General features: G+C 36.9%; 2 protein-coding genes across 5 annotated transcripts in view; both read right to left on the bottom strand.

Moving 5' to 3' along the window:
* LOC127439840 (CAP-Gly domain-containing linker protein 2-like) overlaps positions 1–8,154 on the bottom strand; it is a 45,455-nt gene extending 37,301 nt beyond the window's left edge. For 2 of the 4 annotated variants that reach the window (XM_051696076.1, XM_051696078.1), the window contains exons 1-2: positions 7,876–8,154; positions 6,982–7,198 (exon numbers count right to left, since the gene is read on the bottom strand). In XM_051696076.1, coding sequence (XP_051552036.1) covers positions 6,982–7,096 — 115 coding nt within the window. In that variant the 5' untranslated portion in view covers positions 7,097–7,198; positions 7,876–8,154. The remainder of the gene's footprint in view (positions 1–6,981; positions 7,199–7,875) is intronic. The other 2 variants (XM_051696077.1, XM_051696079.1) reach the window with 2 other exon arrangements.
* A 4,795-nt stretch (positions 8,155–12,949) lies between these two features.
* LOC127439848 (ras GTPase-activating protein 4-like) overlaps positions 12,950–22,802 on the bottom strand; it is a 69,876-nt gene continuing 60,023 nt past the window's right edge. Inside the window, exons 15-21 of the mRNA XM_051696102.1 lie at positions 21,541–21,685; positions 17,207–17,379; positions 16,910–17,047; positions 16,606–16,741; positions 15,461–15,581; positions 14,006–14,064; positions 12,950–13,729 (exon numbers count right to left, since the gene is read on the bottom strand). Of these exons, the coding sequence (XP_051552062.1) occupies positions 13,602–13,729; positions 14,006–14,064; positions 15,461–15,581; positions 16,606–16,741; positions 16,910–17,047; positions 17,207–17,379; positions 21,541–21,685 (900 nt within the window). The 3' untranslated portion in view covers positions 12,950–13,601. The remainder of the gene's footprint in view (positions 13,730–14,005; positions 14,065–15,460; positions 15,582–16,605; positions 16,742–16,909; positions 17,048–17,206; positions 17,380–21,540; positions 21,686–22,802) is intronic.

Here is a 22,802-nt window from a genome sequence, read left to right as displayed (position 1 = left end):
AAGACATTTTCTCAATTTGGCTGCCATTGGCAAGTGTGGCAATTTCATTTGTTTTTATTAATTAATTTAGTTCATTAAAGTTAATTTTGGACACTGGCTGTGTGGTTTTGTTCTACAAAGCACGGTTTTATGTTTTTATGCACGTGCGGAGAAAAAAAAAATCGTATTCTCATAGAAATGTGTAGTTTGATGCATGAGTCTTTCTCCCTTGTTTCACAAGTTGATAACCCCATTACAAACCAAAATAACCAGCACATATAGTGCAGTATAGCACACTCAGCGCAGTGAAACATAAGTACAGGTAGCGTGCTAATGTGTGCATGTGCTGGGACTCAAGGGTGGCGTACATGAGCACTACACCGTGTTAGAGAAAACTGGCCCATTCAGGAAGTCTCGGCCCACTGCAGGGCTTGAGCTCAGGCGCTGGTGCATTGCTTGCCCAAGTAGCAGCATTGCTACGGAAACAGTAGATCAGCCAAGGGAAAAAAGGAAAAAGGAGTGATACAGGAGGAAGAGAAGAACACAAGCTTCACTTCACTATTGTTCCTGCATTCCTCCTCCAACCATCTGAATCCCACCATTCAGCAGCACAAGCTAACACAATGACCCCAGCTCAGCCTTTAACCGCCCCCTGCACACACACACACACACACACTTCTGTCCTTGGGGCTCTCAGTGGATCACTCCTCCACCTCAAACACTCCCTCTCTGTGTTTAAAAGGGGAGAATACCTCCTGATATCCAAAACTTCCCACAGGAAAGAAAAATCACAGATAACGCTTTAATATCTCAATTATTTCTTCTAGAAAGCAATGAGAATCACTACCTAGAGATCAAAACGAGAATTTTCAGATGAGATCTCAACATTGCCTCAAGTCAACAACTGTGCTCATGATAGCACCAATTAGCCACAGTGTTTACATTTTCCGGGGAAATCCACTTAAAATTGCTTGTAATTGTCTCTTCATATAAAGGTATACGAGAAAAAAAATTACACAATTCACCTTTAATTCTAAACCATTTATGTTGATTATTATGGGCCATTTCAAGGACTGTTTGTCAGTGTAAGAAAGCGACATCTTTGTCCATTTCTTGCTAGTTGTCAAACTTATTCAAAACAATAGCGGGAGGCACTTCATTCATAGTGACTTTATCACGATTACGTTACCAATTGTCATAAAATGTGGACCATTCTGTACAGTGGCTGGATGCTCTCTGGATGCCTGGATCTAATGGAAATTGAAGTGTTTAGATCTCCAAAAAAGCACCCACAAATGGACTTAAGAACCGCTGCAATGAGCGAGACGGCTGGATACGTGCAGTACTAACAACTGTAGCACACATCATATCTCTGATAGGTGAACAACATTTTTGCCAACTAAGTGTAACTTTGAGAGTTAGAGCTCTAAAAGTGACTATAGATTGCTCCCATTATAATAATGAAGCTGCACAAGTCACGTTAAAAAATCTATGTTAAAATCCTTTCCCTGCTTAACGTGCAGAGACAGCTATAAGTGAGCCGTTCGTAGGTGGATTTCCCTTAAAAAGTGCAAACATTGTGGCGCCATGAAAACACTGCTCTTTTTGTTTGAGGCATCCAACATTGCAACATTGAGTTTGGATGAGAATCCCTTTTCAATAAAAACTCAAAAAGAAAAATTGCAATATTCATTTTTGCTTATTTCGCCTTGCCCTTAAAGCATCCATAAAGAATTCACACAAAAACAATTTTCTGGTCTAGTAAAAGAGTTTGACAGTTACAGACATGCAGTCTTACATCTGAAGCAAAGAGAATGTGTTACTCATTTCCTGAGCCTGAGCCACATTTTTAAGAAATATCCAGGGGAAAATTCTGCTTTCTGGAGAGTACCAGTTAAAAATAGGTTTAGGCTATTTTGTTAACCAAATTGTATGTTAGTCCAGTATCCCGGAATTTCAATTAGCGCTCCGCTCAAACATTTCTATTTAGAGAACGAAATGTCCAAGTTATATTTTTTACTGTTAAATAAAATCGAGAGTATAAAGTTAGGCATAAAGTTCAAAATATATGAACATACAGTATGCAGTACTACAAATTCGCCCTGGAGTTAGCTGAGATTCAACAAAAAAATACAGATAAATAATTAATGCGGACCCTGTGAAGTAATGCAGTTGATCTGTTAGCTCATTTTCTCTATTTATACCATATTTACACCACATTTTATATAATCTTAGTTTTACTTTACAATATCAATACATTATCTTACATTTTTACATCCTGGATATTTTGTTTCTATTAGTTTTTAATGCCATATGTTAGCCATTATATTATATGCCATATGTTAGCCTATATGTTTCTGGGTAACAATAACGTCTCATTTTGAGAATATTGCACACATAAGGACAGCAGCAGGGTCCGAAATTAACACCCATCAAGCGTCAAATGCAGATACATTTTCAATTTGGCTGGTGAATTGTGCAAAAATTTCATCCAAAATAGTTGAATAAGAGACATCTTCTAATAAAAGTGTAGAAGAGTGCTAATCAGGGCCGGACTTGCGCACGGGCTAATCTGGGCTGCAGCCCAGGGCCCCGGGTTGTAGAGGGGCCCCAAACAGTGTATGTGAGAAGTTCAGAGTGGAATGAATTTGCCTGGATGGAGGAAAGTTTTTTCTGTAAGTCAAAGCATCATCAGACTGTTTACTCTCACTCGAAGACCACTCAGAATTTGCTCCATCACCAGCATAACGTATGCCAACTAATTAAACGGTCAGAAAGAAAGATTGATTGTTAACTATTTGTGGCAAGCAGGGCAGGGCCGAGCAGCATCTGGGCAGAATGAGGCCGGGAAGATAAGTGGTGAATAACTTCCACCTGTGTGCCACACCGGTCTCGTGTTCCAGTGAGGGGCGTGGGAGTATTTAAGGAGAGGAGACAGCGGCAAATGGAGAGAGAGAGAGAGACGCCTGAAGCTGTGTGTTTGTCGACATGTTAGTGTGAAACAGTGTGTTACTGTGTGCGACTGAAAAGTACAACAATACATGTCTACGTGTTTTGTCAAGCCGGTTCCTGCCTCCTCCTTGCCCATTGTATGAATCGTTACAATATTATAATAAAGAGACCGGTCGGGGGCCTGGGTTGCTCAGCAAGTAAAGACGCTGATTACCACACCTGGAGTCGCAAGTTCCAATCCAGGGCGTACTGTGTGACTCCAGTCAGGCTTCCTAAGCAACCAATTGGCCACGTTGCTAGGGTGGGTAGAGTCACGTTGGGTTAATCTCCTCGTGTTCACTATTATGTGGTTCTCACTCTCGGTGGGGCACGTGGTGAGTTGTGCGTGGATGCTGCAGAGAATAGCGTGAAGCCTCCACACATGCTAGGTCTCCACGGTAACGTACTTAACAAGCCACATAAGATGCGTGGATTGACGGTCTCAGATGCGGAGGCAACTGAGATTCGTCCTCCGCCACCTGGATTGAGGCGAGTCACTACATCACCAGGAGGACCTAGAGTGCATTGGGCATTCCAAATTGGGGAGAAACCCCCCCCCCCAAAAGAAAGAAAAGAGACCGGTCAAACCAGCACGTAGATCGCTCGTTATTTGTTCTTCATATAGTCCAAATTCTTCCTTAAAGGAGCTGTCCGGTCCAAAGGTGCTGAAGAAGGCTGAAACTTTTGCAAATATGTCAAGGAGTTTGTATTCTCAACATGAACATAATGCAGAAACACTGCAAAACACTGAATACGGTTACATGAACACCAGAAAGCAACTTATTACGAGAAAGCGGGTTATTGTGAAAAAACAGCATTCCGGTTTACATGCACTGTATAAGCAGCATACTCTTTACTCCCATATGCATGCGGCTCATTCAGTAAGCAGCTTTCTCCACAGCAACGTAATTTTCCCATGACGCTTGTGTAAATAACACACATGGCATCCGAGGCTAGCTTTAGAGCACAGGACAACACACTATTACCATGCCGTGAAATTTACAAAAGAAGCAGATTACCACATTGTACCCATGCTGTTATAAATATCATAAGCTGCTTTAGTTCAAAGTAAAACAAATAGCCTACTGTTAGTAGAGGTGGCGCAAAATAACAAAGACTGAAAAAATTAAAAAATGTTGTGGACTATTTAAACTTTCCTTTACAAATACCAAATGTGAAGTTATCTTAAAGAGATAGTTCACCCAAAAATGAAAACCTGCATGACTTTCTAACATGGATCACAAAGTGAGATATTAGGGAGAATGACAGCCTCAGTTACCATTCACTTTACTTGTATGGAAAAAATGTGCAGTGAAAGTTAATAGTGACTCAGTCTAACACACTGCCTAACATCAGTCATGAAAGAAAGTCATACGGGCTTATAACAACATAAGGGCGAGTAAATGACAGAATTGTCATTTTTGGGTGAACTGTCACTTTAAGAGTTCTCAATGTGACCAGCAGAGCAACTATATTGTCTGATTTTCATTCTCGACTGTACTTCCAGTGTGTGTGTGCTTGTGTGTGTGCGTGTATGAACAAAGCATTCCACAGTCTACTTGAACCATGACACTCATCTGGGTGACATGCAGACTAATGTAAATAACGTGGTCTGGTTTCGCTGTGGCTGTCTATGAGGTCAGCCACGTCAATGAGGCAGGATTAACTCACTGTGATTTATGTAACCAATGTCTGTGTCACCAGTGTCAGGGCTTGTTATCTGATTTAAAAGATAATTAACCTCATTAAACCACATACCAGATCAAACCTATTCGGATTAAATCAATCAGCACCCATTAAGGCCCTAAAACGGTCTCCACTTTTGTGAAATGCACACAACTAGTAGCATTACTTCTAAAAACAGTTAAGTGATCAGTTTATGTTATACAGGGGCAAAAATGTTTCACAAGTTCCTGTGCTTGATCTAATCCAAGCATTTGCTCAGTTTCAACCACACTACTGAAAGTACTTTAATAGTTGAATCATCCCTTACAAAAAAGTATTCTGGTGGTACCATGATACAGTAATTGTACAAGGTAAAATTATGCCATTATATAACATGGTATTGAATGATTACCATTTGTGAAAAATTTTAATCCTTCTACAGAATATGTCCAAAAAACAACGATGGTGGTGGGAAGGCGCAGATTTTGCAGAATTGGAACCCCTTTCACTTACAAAATTATAAACTTTCACCAACTCTTGCACTTTTACCGGTATATATGAAATATTGTGGCTTGTCTGTTCATTTTGATGCTATCTGACTATATGCTAGTGTAGTGGTCCTCAACTGATTTTGCTTTAGGGCCCAGTTTTTTCTTTGGACATCAAGTGATGACTCAACAAGGTACCAAAATTGTTTATCATACAAAATGTAAACAAAATGTCCTTAAATAAAACATTGAACGTTATTAATGTTACCATTTTACTATCCTTCCTATGCATTATATTGTTAAGTTTCTTTTTTTTCTCACATTTAGCATTGTTTATCCAGCTGTCCGCGACCATCAGAACCGACCTGCGACCCACCAGTTGAGAAAGCCGACCCTAGGCCGATGGGACCTGAGAAGCCGTCCGGTTTTGGGCCGGGTCCGGGTCAAATTTTCAATTATGACTTCGGGTCGGGCCCGTGTTTGAAATTAATGAAAAAAATAAAGAGGCCTACCTAACATATTCACACATGCACTCTGACAGACGCGTGAACAGATGAGTAAGGGGCCGCTCACATCAAATGTGTTTTTGCGTGCGTCTGCTCTGTTTTTCCATTTTTTCCGATGTAAACACATGCTGGGCAGATGTCTTTGACTGTTGCACCACATCAGGTTTTAAATTTAAAGAAACTTTATGTTTCAAAAACGCATGTCAAGACACCTGTGCTCTGTTTCATTCGTTGCGTTCCTAGCATGTTTTTAGTGCAGGTGTCACAAAGATTCATGGTTCTAAACAAGTTCAGGCTGCAAAGAGGACTTTATGTGACTGTTACATTGTTTCACATTATTCCAAATTGTTCTGCACCAAGCAAAGTTTCAGCACTTGATAAATGGAAAGCCAGTGTTTATTTTCCTTCTGCTCGGGTGTGCCATACCTTGTGTGATTACTGTTAAAATACTGTTACCAATGTTGCCAATGATGCTTACATAAAATACAGCCCATTGCAACAATACTGGCTAGGAGAAGAAATTATAAAGAAAGTGAGCAATTTCGGGTTTGGGCTTAAAGGGATAGTTCACCCAAAAATGAAAATTCTCACATTTTTTACTCACCCTCATGCCATCCCAGGTGTGTATGACTTTCTTTTTTCAGCAGAACACAAATTATGATTTTAGAAGAATATTTCAGCTCTGTAGCTCCATACAATGCAAGTGAATGGGTGCCAAAATTTTGATGCTCCAAAAAGCATATAAAGGCATCATAAAAGTAATCCATACAACTACAGTGTTTTAATCGATATCTTCAAAAGTGATATGATAGGTTTGGGTGAGAAACAGATCAATATTCAAGTCCTTTTTGCTAGAAAGCCTTCTCCCTGCCCAGCAGGTGGTGATATGCATGAAGTGGATTTGACTGAGCAGGAAGGAGAATGTATAGTAAAAAAGGACTTAAATATTGTTCTGTTTCTCACCCACACCTATCATATCGCTTCTGAAGGCACTGATTTAACCACTGGGGTGTTACGGAGTACTTTAATGCTGACTTGTGTTTTTTGGAGCTTCAAAATTTTGGCACCCATTCACTTGCATTGTATGGACCTACCAAGCTCAGAAATTCTTCTAAAAATCTTCATACGAGTTCAGTAGATGAAAGAAAGTCATACACATCCGGAATGGCATATCTCTAAATATTTAGTACTCTAAGCTACATTTACCACATTATACGTATGTTTAAACCCATTCTGCAGATTTTATATATAGAGTATATATATATATATGGGTAATATGATGAACTGAAAGTATGCCATCATTACATCCAGAGGGTCTGGAGGCGTGTGAGGCACAGAAGGAGCTGACTTACTATCTTTCTGAGCTGCAGGACTGGTCGATGGGCCGGCAGTTGTTCGTCCCATTGGACTGGAGTGTTTGGGACCCCTGCCAGGGATCTTCAAGCCACTGGACTTCAGCACGTTCATTGTGTCCACTGGAGAAACTTCACGTTTCGCAGCTATTGAAGGTTTTTGTTGAGGCACTAAATGTGAGGATGGCGAATATCCGTCTCCATTCTACCTGTGGGACTGAAGACAACCATCATAAAACGTTCAATAATAATGGGAAAATCTCAGTACATTACAGTAGATCTTTAATAATGGTATATGTTCCATTTGCAATATGCACACTGTGGATGGCCTTGCATGCCCCAAGTTAATACAGACAGAAGGATATTGTCTGAGCTACACTGTCAATAATGTGATGCTTTAGGACGAAGAAAGACTCTAAAATCACTGTTTCTTTAGGAAGAATTGGAACAGGCTGTAACACTGTTTCAATGTAACTGACACCATTGCTGAAATTTGAAACAATGAAACAGACAGTGAATGTGTGAACTGAATGAATATTTTCATTGTGATAAAATCAGCAACAAAACAAGGTCATTAGTGGTATTCTAGCAGGATCTGTGAGATGGACCCATTATCCACTGATGTCGGCAGTTTTTAATATGCTTACAGCTACCGTCCAAACACGAACTTAGCTCTTTTAAAAACACAAGAAGTGAAGTCCACTTCATAACGACACACTAATTCAATTTTAAGCTCAATATATATCGTAAAAGAGGCGGAAGTGTAAGTGTAAAGGTTCATTTCTGCTGCTCTATTGTTTTGGCTCTTCACTGCGGCGTGCTCGCGACTACCGTCCTCTTGCGCCCCTGTCACCCGACACAAACGCGATTCGCTCTCGCAAACAAGACTATTACCTTATAAAGTCCAAATCCAAATATAAAGACGTTGGCGCCGACTAACTTCAGATGTTCTGTGCTGGGATGGATCGGTCAATTTCCCGGCATGAGATTTGTTGGCGTCTGCCACTCCCTTCACTCTCTGTCGCGCACACACACACACACGGATGCGAAAAATATGGATGCTGAGCTGAAGCTGGAAGTGGAAGTGGGAGTGGGGCAGGATGCGAGGCTCACAGACACCGGCTCACTTTAGGAAAGCTCCTGTTCAGAAATTTAGCTCTTGTGTCCCTACCCAGCTGCCTACAGAAATGTCCTGGAAGTGTGTCAATAGCGCGCATATTTCTCCGGAATGAACGAGGGTCATTAAGCGGGAGGGGTAAAAGGTTTCAATTCAGGCTTTTAGAGAATGCATTTTACTATAGAGCAGAGAGGGAGGAGACTTTATTATTGCTATATAATGGAGGGGATTAGGATATATTTGCCTTTTCTGGAAAAAATAAAAAAGACAATACGTGGTGACGATTAGGGCCTATCATTTATACATTGATTTAGCTTTCTTCTAATTACCGCTTAATGAACGACTTCTGTTTTCCGACCCAAATCCAGAATGAAATTCAGTCATGCCCATTTATGGACATCCCGTCAGTGGCCGGAAGCTCATACAGCTGCTGTGGAATTTATGCACTTCCGGTCATGGGCTTTCATTACATTAACTGGAAACACTTTACAATAAGGTTCTATTTGTTTACATTAGTTAATGTATTGGGTAATATGAACTAACAATGAACAATATATTTCGAAAGAATGTATTGTTATTGGTTAATGTACATTTATAAAGATATAACTGTTCAATGTTCAAAATGCATTGCAGATTTTGCTTAAATTAAGCTATCAGTAGGGGCTAGCTAGTTTGGCACACGTTGTTTTCAAGTTATTGTTACATTTATATTTCCCATAGATAAAAAAAATATTGAAATTGAAATTGAAATTTTCCTCACAACAACTTTGACAACAGGGTTGAATTAAATTTAAGATTTTGTACCTTCATTGCTTGTCATGGGACACTTTTTTTTACTCCCAATTCAAGTAAAGTGTCGCTTTCTGCACACTGATTTATATTCTCAGTTTTAAGTCTGAAACATGACTGATGAAGCGCAATTGTCAAAATCTAACTTTGTTGGGATTTTCACATATGTGTCTCACAGATCCTACCTCATAACCAGGTTATCTATGTCAGATGTCTGATGCCTTACTGCCCTTAGAGAAACTTAAGCAAGGAGGATAACAGAGAAAGAGAGAGCAGTTTAATCAGATGGGGGTTTTTTTTATTGATTACTGCATGAAACTCAATTCCCCAAATGTTCTTTATGATGGGAAATTAATTAAAACATGTTTAAAATGGCATTCAAAATAGTAGAACATTATTGACAGAGAATTTGAAGAAAACTTATCACTGAAACTCTCATGTATTACTCAAAGTATAGCCAGCACCCTGACTAGCTTGACAAAATCATTGGCTACAAAGTTCAATGGGAATATAATCCCTTAAAATAAAGCATCAGTTGCCCCCTTGCATGTTATCTTCTCATTTCAAGATAAACATAATTTTATTTTGGTCATCCAAAATACATAACAGAACACTGAGCTCAGCTGTACTGAAGGCCACGGAAAAAAGAAAACCAGTACCTCCTCTTTAGCATGTGAAATAATAGTGCCTGTCTTTCAAGTGCAGAAGGGGGTGAAACACAAGAAAGCATTTCACTCAGACTAAAAGAGAGGGGGCGAGAAAGAGAAAAGACTAGAAATGGTTGGTCATGTTTCAGATGAAAACTGTGAAAGGAAAACAGGAAGCACATTCTTGCTGTAGGTTGTAAACATAAGGCACCACTTAAAGTCTTTAATAACAGGAGCAGTGCATGCAAAATTGTTAAAACATTCTCAGACTATATTTTTAAATAAAGTAAAAGTACTGTATGCTCTGATATCAGTCTTTTCAAACACAATAATTACCATGAGAATCTGCATGAATCAATATAAAAATGGTCCAAACATCTCATTTAAATCATATGTCCATTGCCAGTTCATAATTTGTAATGCCCGCATACTGTCACCTGACTTATCTATATGCTCGGTGACTATATTTAATAAATATTAGTTCACACATTCACACATACAGTGGCATGCAAACGTTTGGGCACCCCTGATCAACATTTCTGTTGCTGTGAATATCTAAGCGAGCAAAAAATGGCCTGATTTCCAAAAGGCATAAAGTTAAAGATGACACATTTCTTTAATATTTCAATCAATTTTATTTTTTTATTTCCATCTTTACAGTTTCAAAAAAAAAAATAAAAGAAAAAAAGGAAAAGGGCCCGAAGCAAAAGTTTGGGCACCCTGCGTGGTCAGTATTTATTAACACCCCTTTGGCAAGTATCACAGCTTGTAAACGCTTTTCGTGGCCAGCTAAGTGTCTTTCAATTCTTGTTTGGGGGATTTTCGCCCATTCTTTCTTGCAAAAGGCATCTAGTTCTGTGGTTCATGGGCCGTCTTGCATGCACTGCTCTTTTGAGGTCTATCCACAGATTTTCGATGATGTTTAGGTCGGGGGACTGTGAGGGTCATGGCAAAACCTTCAGCTTGTGCCTCTTGAGGTCCATTGTGGATTTTGAGGTATGTTTAGGATCATTATCCTGTTGTAGAGGCAATCCTCTTTTCATCTTCAGCTTTTTTACAGATGGTGTGATGTTTGCTTCCAGAATTTGCTGGTATTTAATTTAATCCATTCTTTCCTCTACCAGTGAAATGTTCCCCTGTGCCACTGGCATCAATACAAGCCCAAAGCATGATCGATCCACCCCAGTGCTTAACAGTTGGAGAGGTGTTCTTTTCATGAAATTCTGCACCCTTTTTTCTCCAAACATACCTTTGCTCATTGTGGCCAAAAGTTATATTTTAACTTCATCAGTCTGTAGGACTTGTTTCCAAAATGCATCAGGCTTGTTTAGATGATCATTTGCAAACTTCTGATTCTGAAATTTGTGGTGAGGATGCAGGAAAGGTTTTCTTCTCATGACTCTTCCATGAAGGTCATATTTGTGCAGGTGTCGCTGCACAGTAGAACAGTGCACCACTACTCCAGAGTCTGCTAAATCTTCCTTAAGGTCTTTTGCAGTCAAACAGGGGTTTTGATGTGCCTTTCTAGCAATCCTACGAGGAGTTCTCTCGGAAAGTTTTCTTGGTCTTCCAGACCTCAACTTGAACTCCACCGTTCCTGTTAACTGCCATTTCTTAATTACATTATGAACTGAGGAAACGGCTACCTGAAAAAACTTTGCTATCTTCTTATAGCATTCTCCTGCTTTGTGGGCATCAATTATTTTAATTTTCAGAGTGCAAGGCAGCTGCTTAGAGGAGCCCATGGCTGCTGATTGTTGGGACAAGATTTGAGGAGTCAGAGTATGTATAAAGCTTTGAAATTTGCATCACCTGGCCTTTCCAAACGATGATTGTGAACAAGCCATAGCCCTAACAAGCTAATTAAGGTCTGAGACCTTGGTAAAAGTTATTTGAGAGCTAAAATCTCTTGGGGTGCCCAAACATTTGCATGGTGCTCCTTTCTCTTTTTTCACTCTAAAACTGTGCTAAACAAAAATCTTGCTTAAAATGTTGAAAAGAATGTTTCATCTTTAACTTTAAGCCTTTTGGAGATCAGTTCACCTTCTACTCACTTAACTATTCACAGCAATAGACATTTTGGCCAGGGGTGCCCAAACTTTTGCATGCCACTGTACACCAAAAAAAAAAAAAAAAAAAAAAAAGTCATCAGTTGTATTTCACAAAACACAGATCCTTAAATTAATGCTGAAACAACATTAAAGAGACAGAATGTCATAGCTTAGTCACACAGTCAGGTTTTGAACAACACAAGGGGTAAATTGCTTTCTTATCTTTTTAAGAAGAAAAAAAACATTGTGAATGTGATTGCACTGTTAAACTGAGAGATAAAAAAGATCTTATACTTTTACAGTAGCTACATTAATGGATTTATATTTACATACAGTATATATACATATATACTATAATATAATTTATATTATATGGCTACTTTACTCATTTATTAATAACAACTAGTTTATTAATATTAACTTATACTCTATATTCATAATATACTATAATAATATATTATACTATAATATACTCTATATTCATCTCTGTATTCATATATATATATATATATATATATATATATATATATATATATATATATATATATATATACACACACACTACTGGTCAAAAGTTTTGAAACACTTGACTGAAATGTTTCTCATGATCTTAAAAATATTTTGATCTGAAGGTGTATACTTTAATGTTTTAAATGAGTTTTGTAGACAAAAATATATTTGTGCCACCATATTAATTTATTTAATTACAAAACTAAAATGTAATAAAAAAAAAAATTTGGAAATTGATGACTTGGACCAAATAATAAAGCAGCCAATAAGTGCCCAACATAGATGTGAACTCCTTCAATACTGTTTAAAAAGCATCCCAGGGTGATACCTCAAGAAGTTGGTTGAGAAAATGTCAAGAGTACATGTCTGCAAATTCTAGTCAAAGGGTGACTACTTTGAAGATGCTCAAATATAACACAGTTTTGATTTATTTGGGATTTTGTTTAGTCACAACATAATTCCCATAGTTCCATTTATGTTATTCCATAGTTTTGATGACTTTACTATTATTCTAAAATATTATTAAATGAAAAAAAAAAAAAAAAAAAAATTATAATAAAGAATGAGTAAGTGTTTCAAAACTTTTGACCGGTAGTGTGTGTGTGTGTGTATATATATATATATATATAAAGGAATAGCAGGAAACTACAGTGGTAATACAGTAGTACTTTCACCCCCTTTTTACAGTAGTAATCCTATAAATAAGTGCAGGAACCATGATAATACATCTTGTGAAACTGGTTTTGAACACCCTTGTGTTACCAAAGACAGCTGTATTGTGGATAAGCTCTGAATTCAGTCACTGAAATATGAACACTGTAGCACCATCTAGTGCATAGACACTACACATCAACTGTGAGGAATAACAATTTTAATGATCCACATTTTAAAGCGTGCTGTGTATGGATACAAACACCTACAGAAACACACTGTTTTGTGAATGAATAATGCATACTTGACTACAGTACATACCATATAAGGACATAACAATAGAACATACAAAATTGACACACTGTGACATTGTAACAACAGAAATGGCAACTTTGTATGGGATTCCAATCCAACAACGAACTAATTCTCCACATTTGCATTAGCAATGTCATAGAATTAAAAAATACAATAAAAACAAACATATCTTTATAAACACCTTAGCAAAATACTTGATTTGGCAAGCCACTGCAGTACAATTATAATCCTTAACACTTTCCTTACAAGCAGTCTGGACTTCATCATACCTTCATATCAAATATACACACCAAATACACCCAAGACGATCTTGAATAAGGGATTATGGTCATAGCCCTCTAAATATCAATCTATGCACCAAAAATCATTTAAAGAATCAAACCAAATCAAACTTACTTTCAAATTTCAACTTGTAAAATAACAGCAGGTTTTTAAGCCTGAGCAGTTGGAAATCATTGACTGAATAACACTGTGAAAATGCAGCTGGGTGCAAAAAAAAAAAAAAAGAAAAAAAAAAAGGAAGAAAGAAAGTCTTTTTGTTTACGTTTGTAATTCCAAGAAAACATTTTTATTCTTCGATCTTTCCTCTTCCTCTACTGCGGCATGCGCATCACGCAGGTCTTGAAGAATACTGATGAGTTTTGTTAATCCATCTACTTTCTTTAGGTCTGAAAGATCAAAACAGTTGTTATATTTGTTATAAATAAGAAGCTGCCATAAGCTTGTCATAAAAAGACTTATCAGTATTAGTAAGTACATGGAGGTTATAATAATAGTACAAGTAGTAATACTAAACTAAAGCCTACTTGGGAAATAATGATGCCACATAAATGAACACTGGTGTCCAGAGCAGAAAATCTATATGGGCTTGATAATGTTTGTTTACAAGTTCATTTGTTTACTTTTGTTCACAAATGGCAAATATACAGTGCTTTAAGACATACCTGTAATAGAATCTGTCTCCTGAGCTCCCTGCAGCTCTCTCATCTTATAATACTTATCGCTGCACAAGAAAAAAAAAAAAAAGAAACTAGTCAACTTGATGCAATTTGTCCCTATTTTTATATAGCAGTGGCTTAAAAAATGAACTAATATATCAAACATTACAAAATTGATTTTCCAGACTTTTTGACCTGTGAATTTACAATGACCTCTTCAGTCGTTTGTGATATTTGAATTGTCTCAAATTGAAAAAAATAAATAAATAAATAGTTGACTCAACTTGGCTTAATTTTTGACTACCTTTACTAGTTTTAATTAAGTTATGGTTACTCTCTAAACACTAAGGTTGTCATTAATAAAAAACAATCAAGAAGTCCTAAATTAACAGTACTTGAAATGTCACATTTTGGAATTTTAACTCAAACTTTATTTAAACTTTGGCTTTGAGTACTACTTACTCAAAATTATCAAGTACAAAAGTGTGGCTGTATGGTCAAGCCAAAGGAACTTATGTAGAAATATTATAATTATTATTAAAAAATTTATATAGTTTTAATTCTTATGACTATTGTTGTTATTTTGTTGTAGCTGCTTGATAGTTGTGATTTGTGTGAAGTCACTACTAGGATTAGTGTTACCCTGGAGAACTAGGAGCCTGTGAAATTTAAGTCACTCTTTTCTACTCAATTGTACTTTACAAAAGTGCAGATATATGTGCACTAAGAAGTACTGAGGAGAAACCAACGTGCCATATGGCTATCCTAGAGTCCTATCAAAGTTGTCCTTATATTGTATAAGATGTGCTATATCTCAATTAAAAAAATTCAATAAAAACATTGATACTTTCATTACAGGTGAGTTGTTTACTTGTAACTAGTTAACTGTACTTAATAATGAAGTTCACTTTACTTGAGCCAAATAAGTATATTTACTAAGAAAAAGCAAACCGATTGCCTTAAAAAAAAAAAAATCAAAGTCAGGTCAAATAATTCGATTTTAAATTGTAATCAATCAACAAAACAAGTATTTGCTCACTAATCAGACATCATTATGGCTTGCGAGCAAGTTTCACTGTACACAAGATCCAAACAAGAGCAATATTTAGCTGATGAAATGTTTTTTAGAGCAGCGCATAACAAGAAAAATGTAAATTCATGATAAAAATTCACATGACTTTTCCAAGACTTTAAAGATTTTATTAATTTCCATGACTTATCCAGGCCTACACAAGTTTAAAATTCCCTAATGTTTTCAGGTTTTCCATGACAGTTGGAACCCTGTGAGTTATACAGCTGAACTGCAGTGTACAATTGAATTCACTTATAATAAATCTGTAATCACTTCAAAACACTGTAATGGCAAAAAAATGTGCTAAATGTCAATCATTCCAGTTGACATTACAAGCAAATGAAATACAGTATTTAGGCATAGGTTCGGACTTGTTAATGCCACATTACCACATGGCATGCTGGACACTCCTGAGATGTTGGTAGATCAGCTGAGCCTCCAGGTCTGGATCCAACGGGTCATACCATTCCTGTAGAGTCACTCCATGTCTAGTTTTATCACAGCCAGGGTCTGTGCACAAGTCCATTAAGAAGGAAAAAGTGTGAACTAAATCAGAACGAACTAAAATCCTTTTAAAATGTTAGGATGTATATGTAACTGATTCATTATACATTTGAACATAATACAGTTTATTTTAACATTTGCATCAATGCATTTAGCAGTTAATAGTAAAGGTGAACCTTTTGGTGTGGATTGAGACAATTAAATCAATGCATTAGAGGTTCTAAATTGGTGGGTCGCAACCCAAAAATGGGTCACAGGTCTGTTCTGATAGGGTTATGAACAAAAGGGTGAAAAAACAATGCTGTACGCAAATAATAAAGTGCAATTAACCCTTGTTACGATGTAAAATAAATCAGTTTTTAAAAGTCTAATTAAACTATGGCATTTTGGCACTGATTCATCTGTCACTTGGCAAATATGGTAAATACTCATATAATGTTTGGCCCAGGGTTTGTTCCATGCCTTAGGCTGGTCAATCACATTTCTGCTGTTGTTTATGCATTTACAAAACTGTCAGTTTTCCTATTCAGCCTATTTCATATTGAAGGAATAGTTCACCCAAAAAATGCATTCACCCTCATGTTGTTCCAAACCCGCATGACTTTCATTCATCCTTGGAACACAAAAGGAGATGTTTGGCGGAATGTTAGCCTTAGTCACCATTCACTTACATTGTAAAATGATGCAAAGGAAGTGAATGGTGTCTAAGGCTAACATTCTTCTTAACTTCTTTTGTGTTCCACAGAAGATCAAAAGTCATACGGGTTTGGAACAACATGAGGGTGAGAACATCTTTTGGGTGAACTAATCCTTTAAATAATTTAGCATACTGTTGGGCTTATGCATTTTATGGTCATATTAATACATTTCAATATTTTATTTTAAGCACAGTGTTGTTGTTTTTATATGATAAATAATTTTGATACTGTGTTGGAAGGCCTCTTGATGTCCAATGTAAAATCTGGGTCCTGAAGCAAAACCAATTGAAAACCACTGCCGTATGTCATATGCCAAAATAATTGTGCAGTACCTGTTTTCTCCTTTTGATGGCAGCAGCTCCATCTGTCTGCTTTATAAATGCCGGGATGATAGCAGCTCATGGTGTTTGTGTTGTGACTGCAGGCTTTCCTCAAAGCTGACAGCCAGTGATTCAACTCATTTACACTCTACAGACAGGCACAGAGACAAAGAGGAATAAACAATGATACTTGACACCAAATATCCCTTTAAAGGGAGTTCAACATTCTAATATTTGAGTCAGTGCCTATAGGCTAAATAGCTGCATCCACTGCCATTTTTTATTTTTGTATTGTGAATTTTAATGCAACACTAACCTTGCAGTCAAGGTACAGGGTCTCCAGCTGGCCAGAGTCTTCACTTGAGATGATCTGCATGACGTTGGCACTGCCAAAGCATTTCTCCTCCACCTTCTCTATCGCCCGGATATTTGGCAGTGAAATAGATGAGCTCTTCTACACATTGAGAGAGCAGAGCTGACTCAATATATCTCACATTTATAAAGCAGTCAGGACATGCAAAGCATATTAACATTAACTTAAGACTAACTCAAAAACAGAGAGTGACACTTGATTTCAATCCGACGTGGCTTGGCCTCCATCACTGTTACTCACCTTATAGTGTTGCGTCCGAGAGTAGGACAGAGTATCTTTGCTCAGCGTCACATAGTACTTCTTAAAGGGTGAAGTCATGGGCATGCACTTGTCCTTGGTTCTATGCAGGAAGAGGAAACCTTCTTTCTCCATAGTGCCACACTGGAGACACATTCGTGTCTCTAGCTTGAGATCTGTTTTAATGAATGACAAATAAAGCAAACAGGTGTGAGAGAGAACAAGAGAAGGGAATAAAATTAGGATCTTGACTGTCTGTTTCATCTCTGAAGAAAGGAAAGTTCACCAAAAACTGAAATTCTGTAATTATATACTAATTACAGTATTTACTAAAAAAAATTGTGTTTAGATAAGCAGGTTTAAAGAATTGCTCACATAAAAATAAAAACTGTATGTTCATTTACTATTCTCATGTGTTTATGTGAATACTGTGTTTTTTCCCCTGTGGAACACAACAGGATAATTTCTGAAGAATCTTTACACAGCTCTTTTCCATACAATGACAGTTCATGGTTACCACATCTGTCAGGATCCATAAAGGACAAAAAGCACTATAAAAGTGGTCCAAGTTGCTACAAGCTCTCAGATTAAATATGGTGACATTAAACATGATGCTTCAGCTTTGAAAAAGTCACTTGGTCACAAGACACGCGATAACCAATGACGTTTCATGTCACTGACGTCCAACCTGCAAAACTGTTGGGTTCCAGATGGAAACATCCAATTGATTTTCTCCATAGGGGAATTAATTTTTAACGCTAACTTATAAACCTTTAAAGACAGACCTTCCGTGAGCTCCAAAGTTGGTAGTTGATGGTACATATATGTTTCTGTACTTATAAATCAAACATTTTATATTATTCCATTGTTTTTAATTTGACTGCGCCATTTACAATGCTTCATGGGACTGTAGTTAATTCCCTCATTAAAGTGGGAAGATTTTCAGTGAATAATGACTTAAATGTTGGTCTATTTGTAACACAATGCAAAAGACTTGGAATATAGCACACATGTCATGGACTGCTTTCAATGTGTTTTTTGTCCTTTTTGGAACTTAAAGGAATAGTTCACCCAAAAATTAAAATTCTCTTATTATTTACTCACCCTCATGCCATCCCAGATGTGTATGACTTTCTTTCTTCTGCTGAACACAAATGAAGGTTTTAAGAAGAATATCTCAGCTCTGTAGGTCCATACAATGCAAGTGAATGGTGACCAAAATATTGATATTCCAAATGCACATAAAAACACCATAAAAGTAATCCATACAACTCTAATGGTTTTATCCATGTCTTCTGAAGAGATCCAACTGGGTTTGGGTAAGCACAAACCAAAATATAACTCCTTTTCACTGTACATCTTGCCATTGCAGTCTCTAGGCACGATCATGATTTCAAGCTTGATTACACTTCCTAGAGCTTGACACATGTGCAGAGCATTAGATGGCACTAGAAAGTGTAATCGAGCTTGAAATAACGATTACCAAGGAGACTGATGTCAAGATTTATAGTGAAACATTAGTTACATTTTGGTTTGTTCTCACCCAAAACCAACTGGATCGCTTCAGAAAACATAGATTAAAACACTGGAGTCTTATTGTTTACCTTGATGTGGCCTTTATGTGATTTTTGGAGCTTAAACATTTTGGTCACCATTCACTTGTATTGTATGGACCTACAGATCTGAGATATTTGAAAAAAAAATTGTTGGTGTTCTGCAGAAGAAAGAAAGTCATACACATCTGGGATGGCATAAGGGTGAGTAAATGATGAGAGAATTGTAATTTTTGGGTGAATTATCCCTATAATCACTATATGGAAAAGAGCTATGTAAAAAAATTTTTTTTAAATTGTCCTTTTGTGTTCCATGAAAAAAAATTTTTTTATATATATATATATATATATATATATATATATATATATATATATATATATATATATACACACAGTTGTGCTCAAAAGTTTGCATACCCTAGCAGAAATTGTGACATTTTGGCATTGATTTTGAAAATATGACTGATCATGCAAAAAACTGTCTTTTATTTAAGGTTAGTGATCATATGAAGCCATTTATTATCACATAGTTGTTTGGCTCCTTTTTAAATCGTAATGATAACAGAAATCAGCCAAATGGCCCTGATCAAAAGTTTACATACCCTTGAATGTTTGGCCTTGTTACAGACACACAAGGTGACGCACACAGGTTTAAATGGCAATTAAAGGTTAATTTCCCACACCTGTGGCTTTTTAAATTGCAATTAGTGTCAGTGTATAAATAGTCAATGAGTTTGTTAGCTCTCATGTGGATGCACTGAGCAGGCTAGATACTGAGCCATGGGGAGCAGAAAAGAACCGTCAAAAGACCTGGGTAACAAGGTAATGGAACATTATAAAGATGGAAAAGGATATAAAAAGATATCCAAAGCCTTGAAAATGCCAGTCAGTACTGTTCAATCACTTATTATGAAGTGGAAAATTTGGGGATCTCTTGATACCAAGCCAAGGTCAGGTAGACCAAGAAAGATTTCAGCCACAACTGCCAGAAGAATTGTTCGGGATACAAAGAATAACCCACAGGTAACCTCAGGAGAAACACAGGCTGCTCTGGAAAAAGACGGTGTGGTTGTGTCAAGGAGCACAATACGATGATACTTTAACAAAAATGAGCTGCATGGTCGAGTTGCCAGAAAGAAGACTTTACTGTGCCAATGCCACAAAAAAGCCTGGTTACAATATGCCCGACAACACCTTGACACGCCTCACAGCTTCTGGCACACTGTAATTTGGAGTGACGAGACCAAAATAGAGATTTATGGTCACAATCATAAGCGCTGTGTTTGGAGAGGGGTCAACAAGGCCTATAGTGAAAAGAATACCATCCCCATTGTGAAGCATGGTGGTGGCTCACTGATGTTTTGGGGGTGTGTGAGCTCTAAAGGCACGGGGAATCTTGTGAAAATTGATGGCAAGATGAATGCAGCATGTTATCAGAAAATACTAGCAGACGATTTGCATTCTCTGCACGAAAGCTGCGCGTGGGATGCTCTTGGACTTTCCAGCACGACAATAACCCTAAGCACCAGGCCAAGTTGACCCTCCAGTGGTTACAGCAGAAAAAGGTGAAGGTTCTGGAGTGGCCATCACAGTCTCCTGACCTTAATATCATCAAGCCACTCTGGGGAGATCTCAAACGTGCGGTTCATGCAAGACGACCAAAGACTTTACATGACCTGGAGGCATTTTGCCAAGACGAATGGGCAGCTAAACCACCTACAAGAATTTGGGTCCATCTGAGACAATTATTACAAAAGACTGCACGCTGTCATTGATGCTAAAGGGGGCAATACACAGTATTAAGAACTAAGGGTATGCAGACTTTTGAACAGGGGTCATTTCATTTTTTTTCTTTGTTGTCATGTTTTTTTTTATGATTGTGCCATTTTGTTATAACCTACAGTTGAATATGAATCCTATAAGAAATAAAAGAAATGTGTTTTTCCTGCTCACTCTTACCAATTACCAATTCTCCAAGGGTATGCAAACTTCTGAGCACAACTGTATATATATATATATATATATATATATACACACACACACTACTGGTCAAGTTTTGAAACACTTACTCATTCTTTATTATAATTTTTTTTCTTCACATTTTAGAATAATAGTAAAGTCATCAAAACTATGGAATAACATAAATGGAACTATGGGAATTATGTTGTGACTACACAAAATCCAAAATAAATCAAAACTGTGTTATATTTTAGCATCTTCAAAGTAGTCACCCTTTGACTAGAATTTGCAGACATGTACTCTTGACATTTTCTCAACCAACTTCTTGAGGTTTCACCCTGGGATGATTTTTAAACAGTATTGAAGGAGTTCCCATCCATGTTGGGCACTTATTGGCTGCTTTTCTTTATTATTTGGTCCAAGTCATCAATTTCAAAATCACATTTTTTTTTAAATTACATTTTAGATTTATAATGAAATAAATTAATATGGTGGCACAATTATATTTTTGTCAACAAAACTAATTTCAAACATTTAAGCATACACCTTCAGATCAAAATATTTTTAAGATCATGAGAAACATTTCGGACAAGTGTTTCAAAATTTTTGACTGGTAGTGTATATGCAGGTTTGAAACCATATTTGTACAGTTTAATTTTTCATTGAACAATTCCCTTAAACCTGCTGTTCCAACAAGACAATTAAAAAGGATTATAAAATGGAGGTCATATATCTAAAGATTGATTGGATGTGACAGATATGAATGAGTCTCTGGCCAGGGATCCACTAAATTTTTCATCTAATGACTAATTTAGAGTAGCTCACCCTCTGACTCATGGCAGCTGACCAGCTTCGTGATGAAGTCTTTGAGCTGGATGATGCCTTGCTGAATGGCTGGCTGCAATCGTACCATCCACGGCTCCTTAGAGCAACATGTCAGAGTGTCCATATTCCCAATGGTCTGTACAGCCTGAGGAAGCACACATGAGTCACTCTATGAGGAAATGTGTTAATACTAATGAGAACTATGGATGTTTACAGGTCCAGGGTTGGGGAGTAACGTAATACATGTAATGGGATTACGTATTTAAAATACAAAATATAAGTAACTGTATTCCTCTACAGTTACAATTCAAATCATTGGTCATTACAATACAGTTACATTCAAAAAGTATTTTGATTACTGAAGAGATTACTTTGCATTTTATTGTCATTTGTTTCATTTAATATTTAGTCCTTTCAGATGGAAAACATTGATACATATAAATGATACGATCCAAAGTGCATTTGAACAGCGAGTGAAACACTTTCTTATGATGTGTTACATTCATAAGAACAGACAGAGAAGTAAGTTTGAAGTACGTTTGGAGCAGAAGAAATAGAAATAAACCTTGTGTAAACTGTCAGCTTTACGCTAAGCTAAAATGCTATTTCTAGCCATTTTACATGCATGTTACCAGACACGATCATCATTTTTTATCAAGGAAATTCACGTTAGATCATAATTTCTTTTTTCTAGTAAGACCTTTGATATTAGGGCAAAAATAATATTCTTGATAATAATTTTTGTATTGTTTTCCTGTAAAAATATCTAAAAATCCTTAAAACAAGATCAATTAGATTGATCTTGTTTTAGGAACAACACTGCATAAGATATTTAGGTTTTTCAGAGAATGTATTTTTAACATGTGTATTTTGTCTTACTGTACTGGCAGAGTTTTTATAGTCAAAACAAGTGAAAAAAATCTCCCAGTGCTGAAGAAGTAATCCAAAGTATTTAGAAAACGTTACTGACCTTGAGTAATCTAACGGAATACGTTACAAATTACATTTTACAGCATGTATTCTGTAATCTGTAGTGGAATACATTTAAAAAGTAACCCTCCCAATCCTGTACAGGTCATAATCCATGATAACACCTACTGACCTAAATAGTAGATTTTATTTCTACAGTGAGTGTAACATGAGTTTATTCTCCATTAACTAAAAGGATCTGAGCTTGATCTGTGGTATGTTAGTGAGATAACAGCTGGACAACAATACCATATTTAATTTTAGTTTATACAGTATGTGTACTGTATATGTAC

This window comes from Myxocyprinus asiaticus, chromosome 4 (genome assembly GCF_019703515.2).
Source record: "Myxocyprinus asiaticus isolate MX2 ecotype Aquarium Trade chromosome 4, UBuf_Myxa_2, whole genome shotgun sequence".
Taxonomy (NCBI): domain Eukaryota; kingdom Metazoa; phylum Chordata; class Actinopteri; order Cypriniformes; family Catostomidae; genus Myxocyprinus; species Myxocyprinus asiaticus.
The sequence above is the reverse complement of the archived record's forward strand: the minus strand, read 5'-3'. Positions and strand labels throughout refer to the sequence as shown.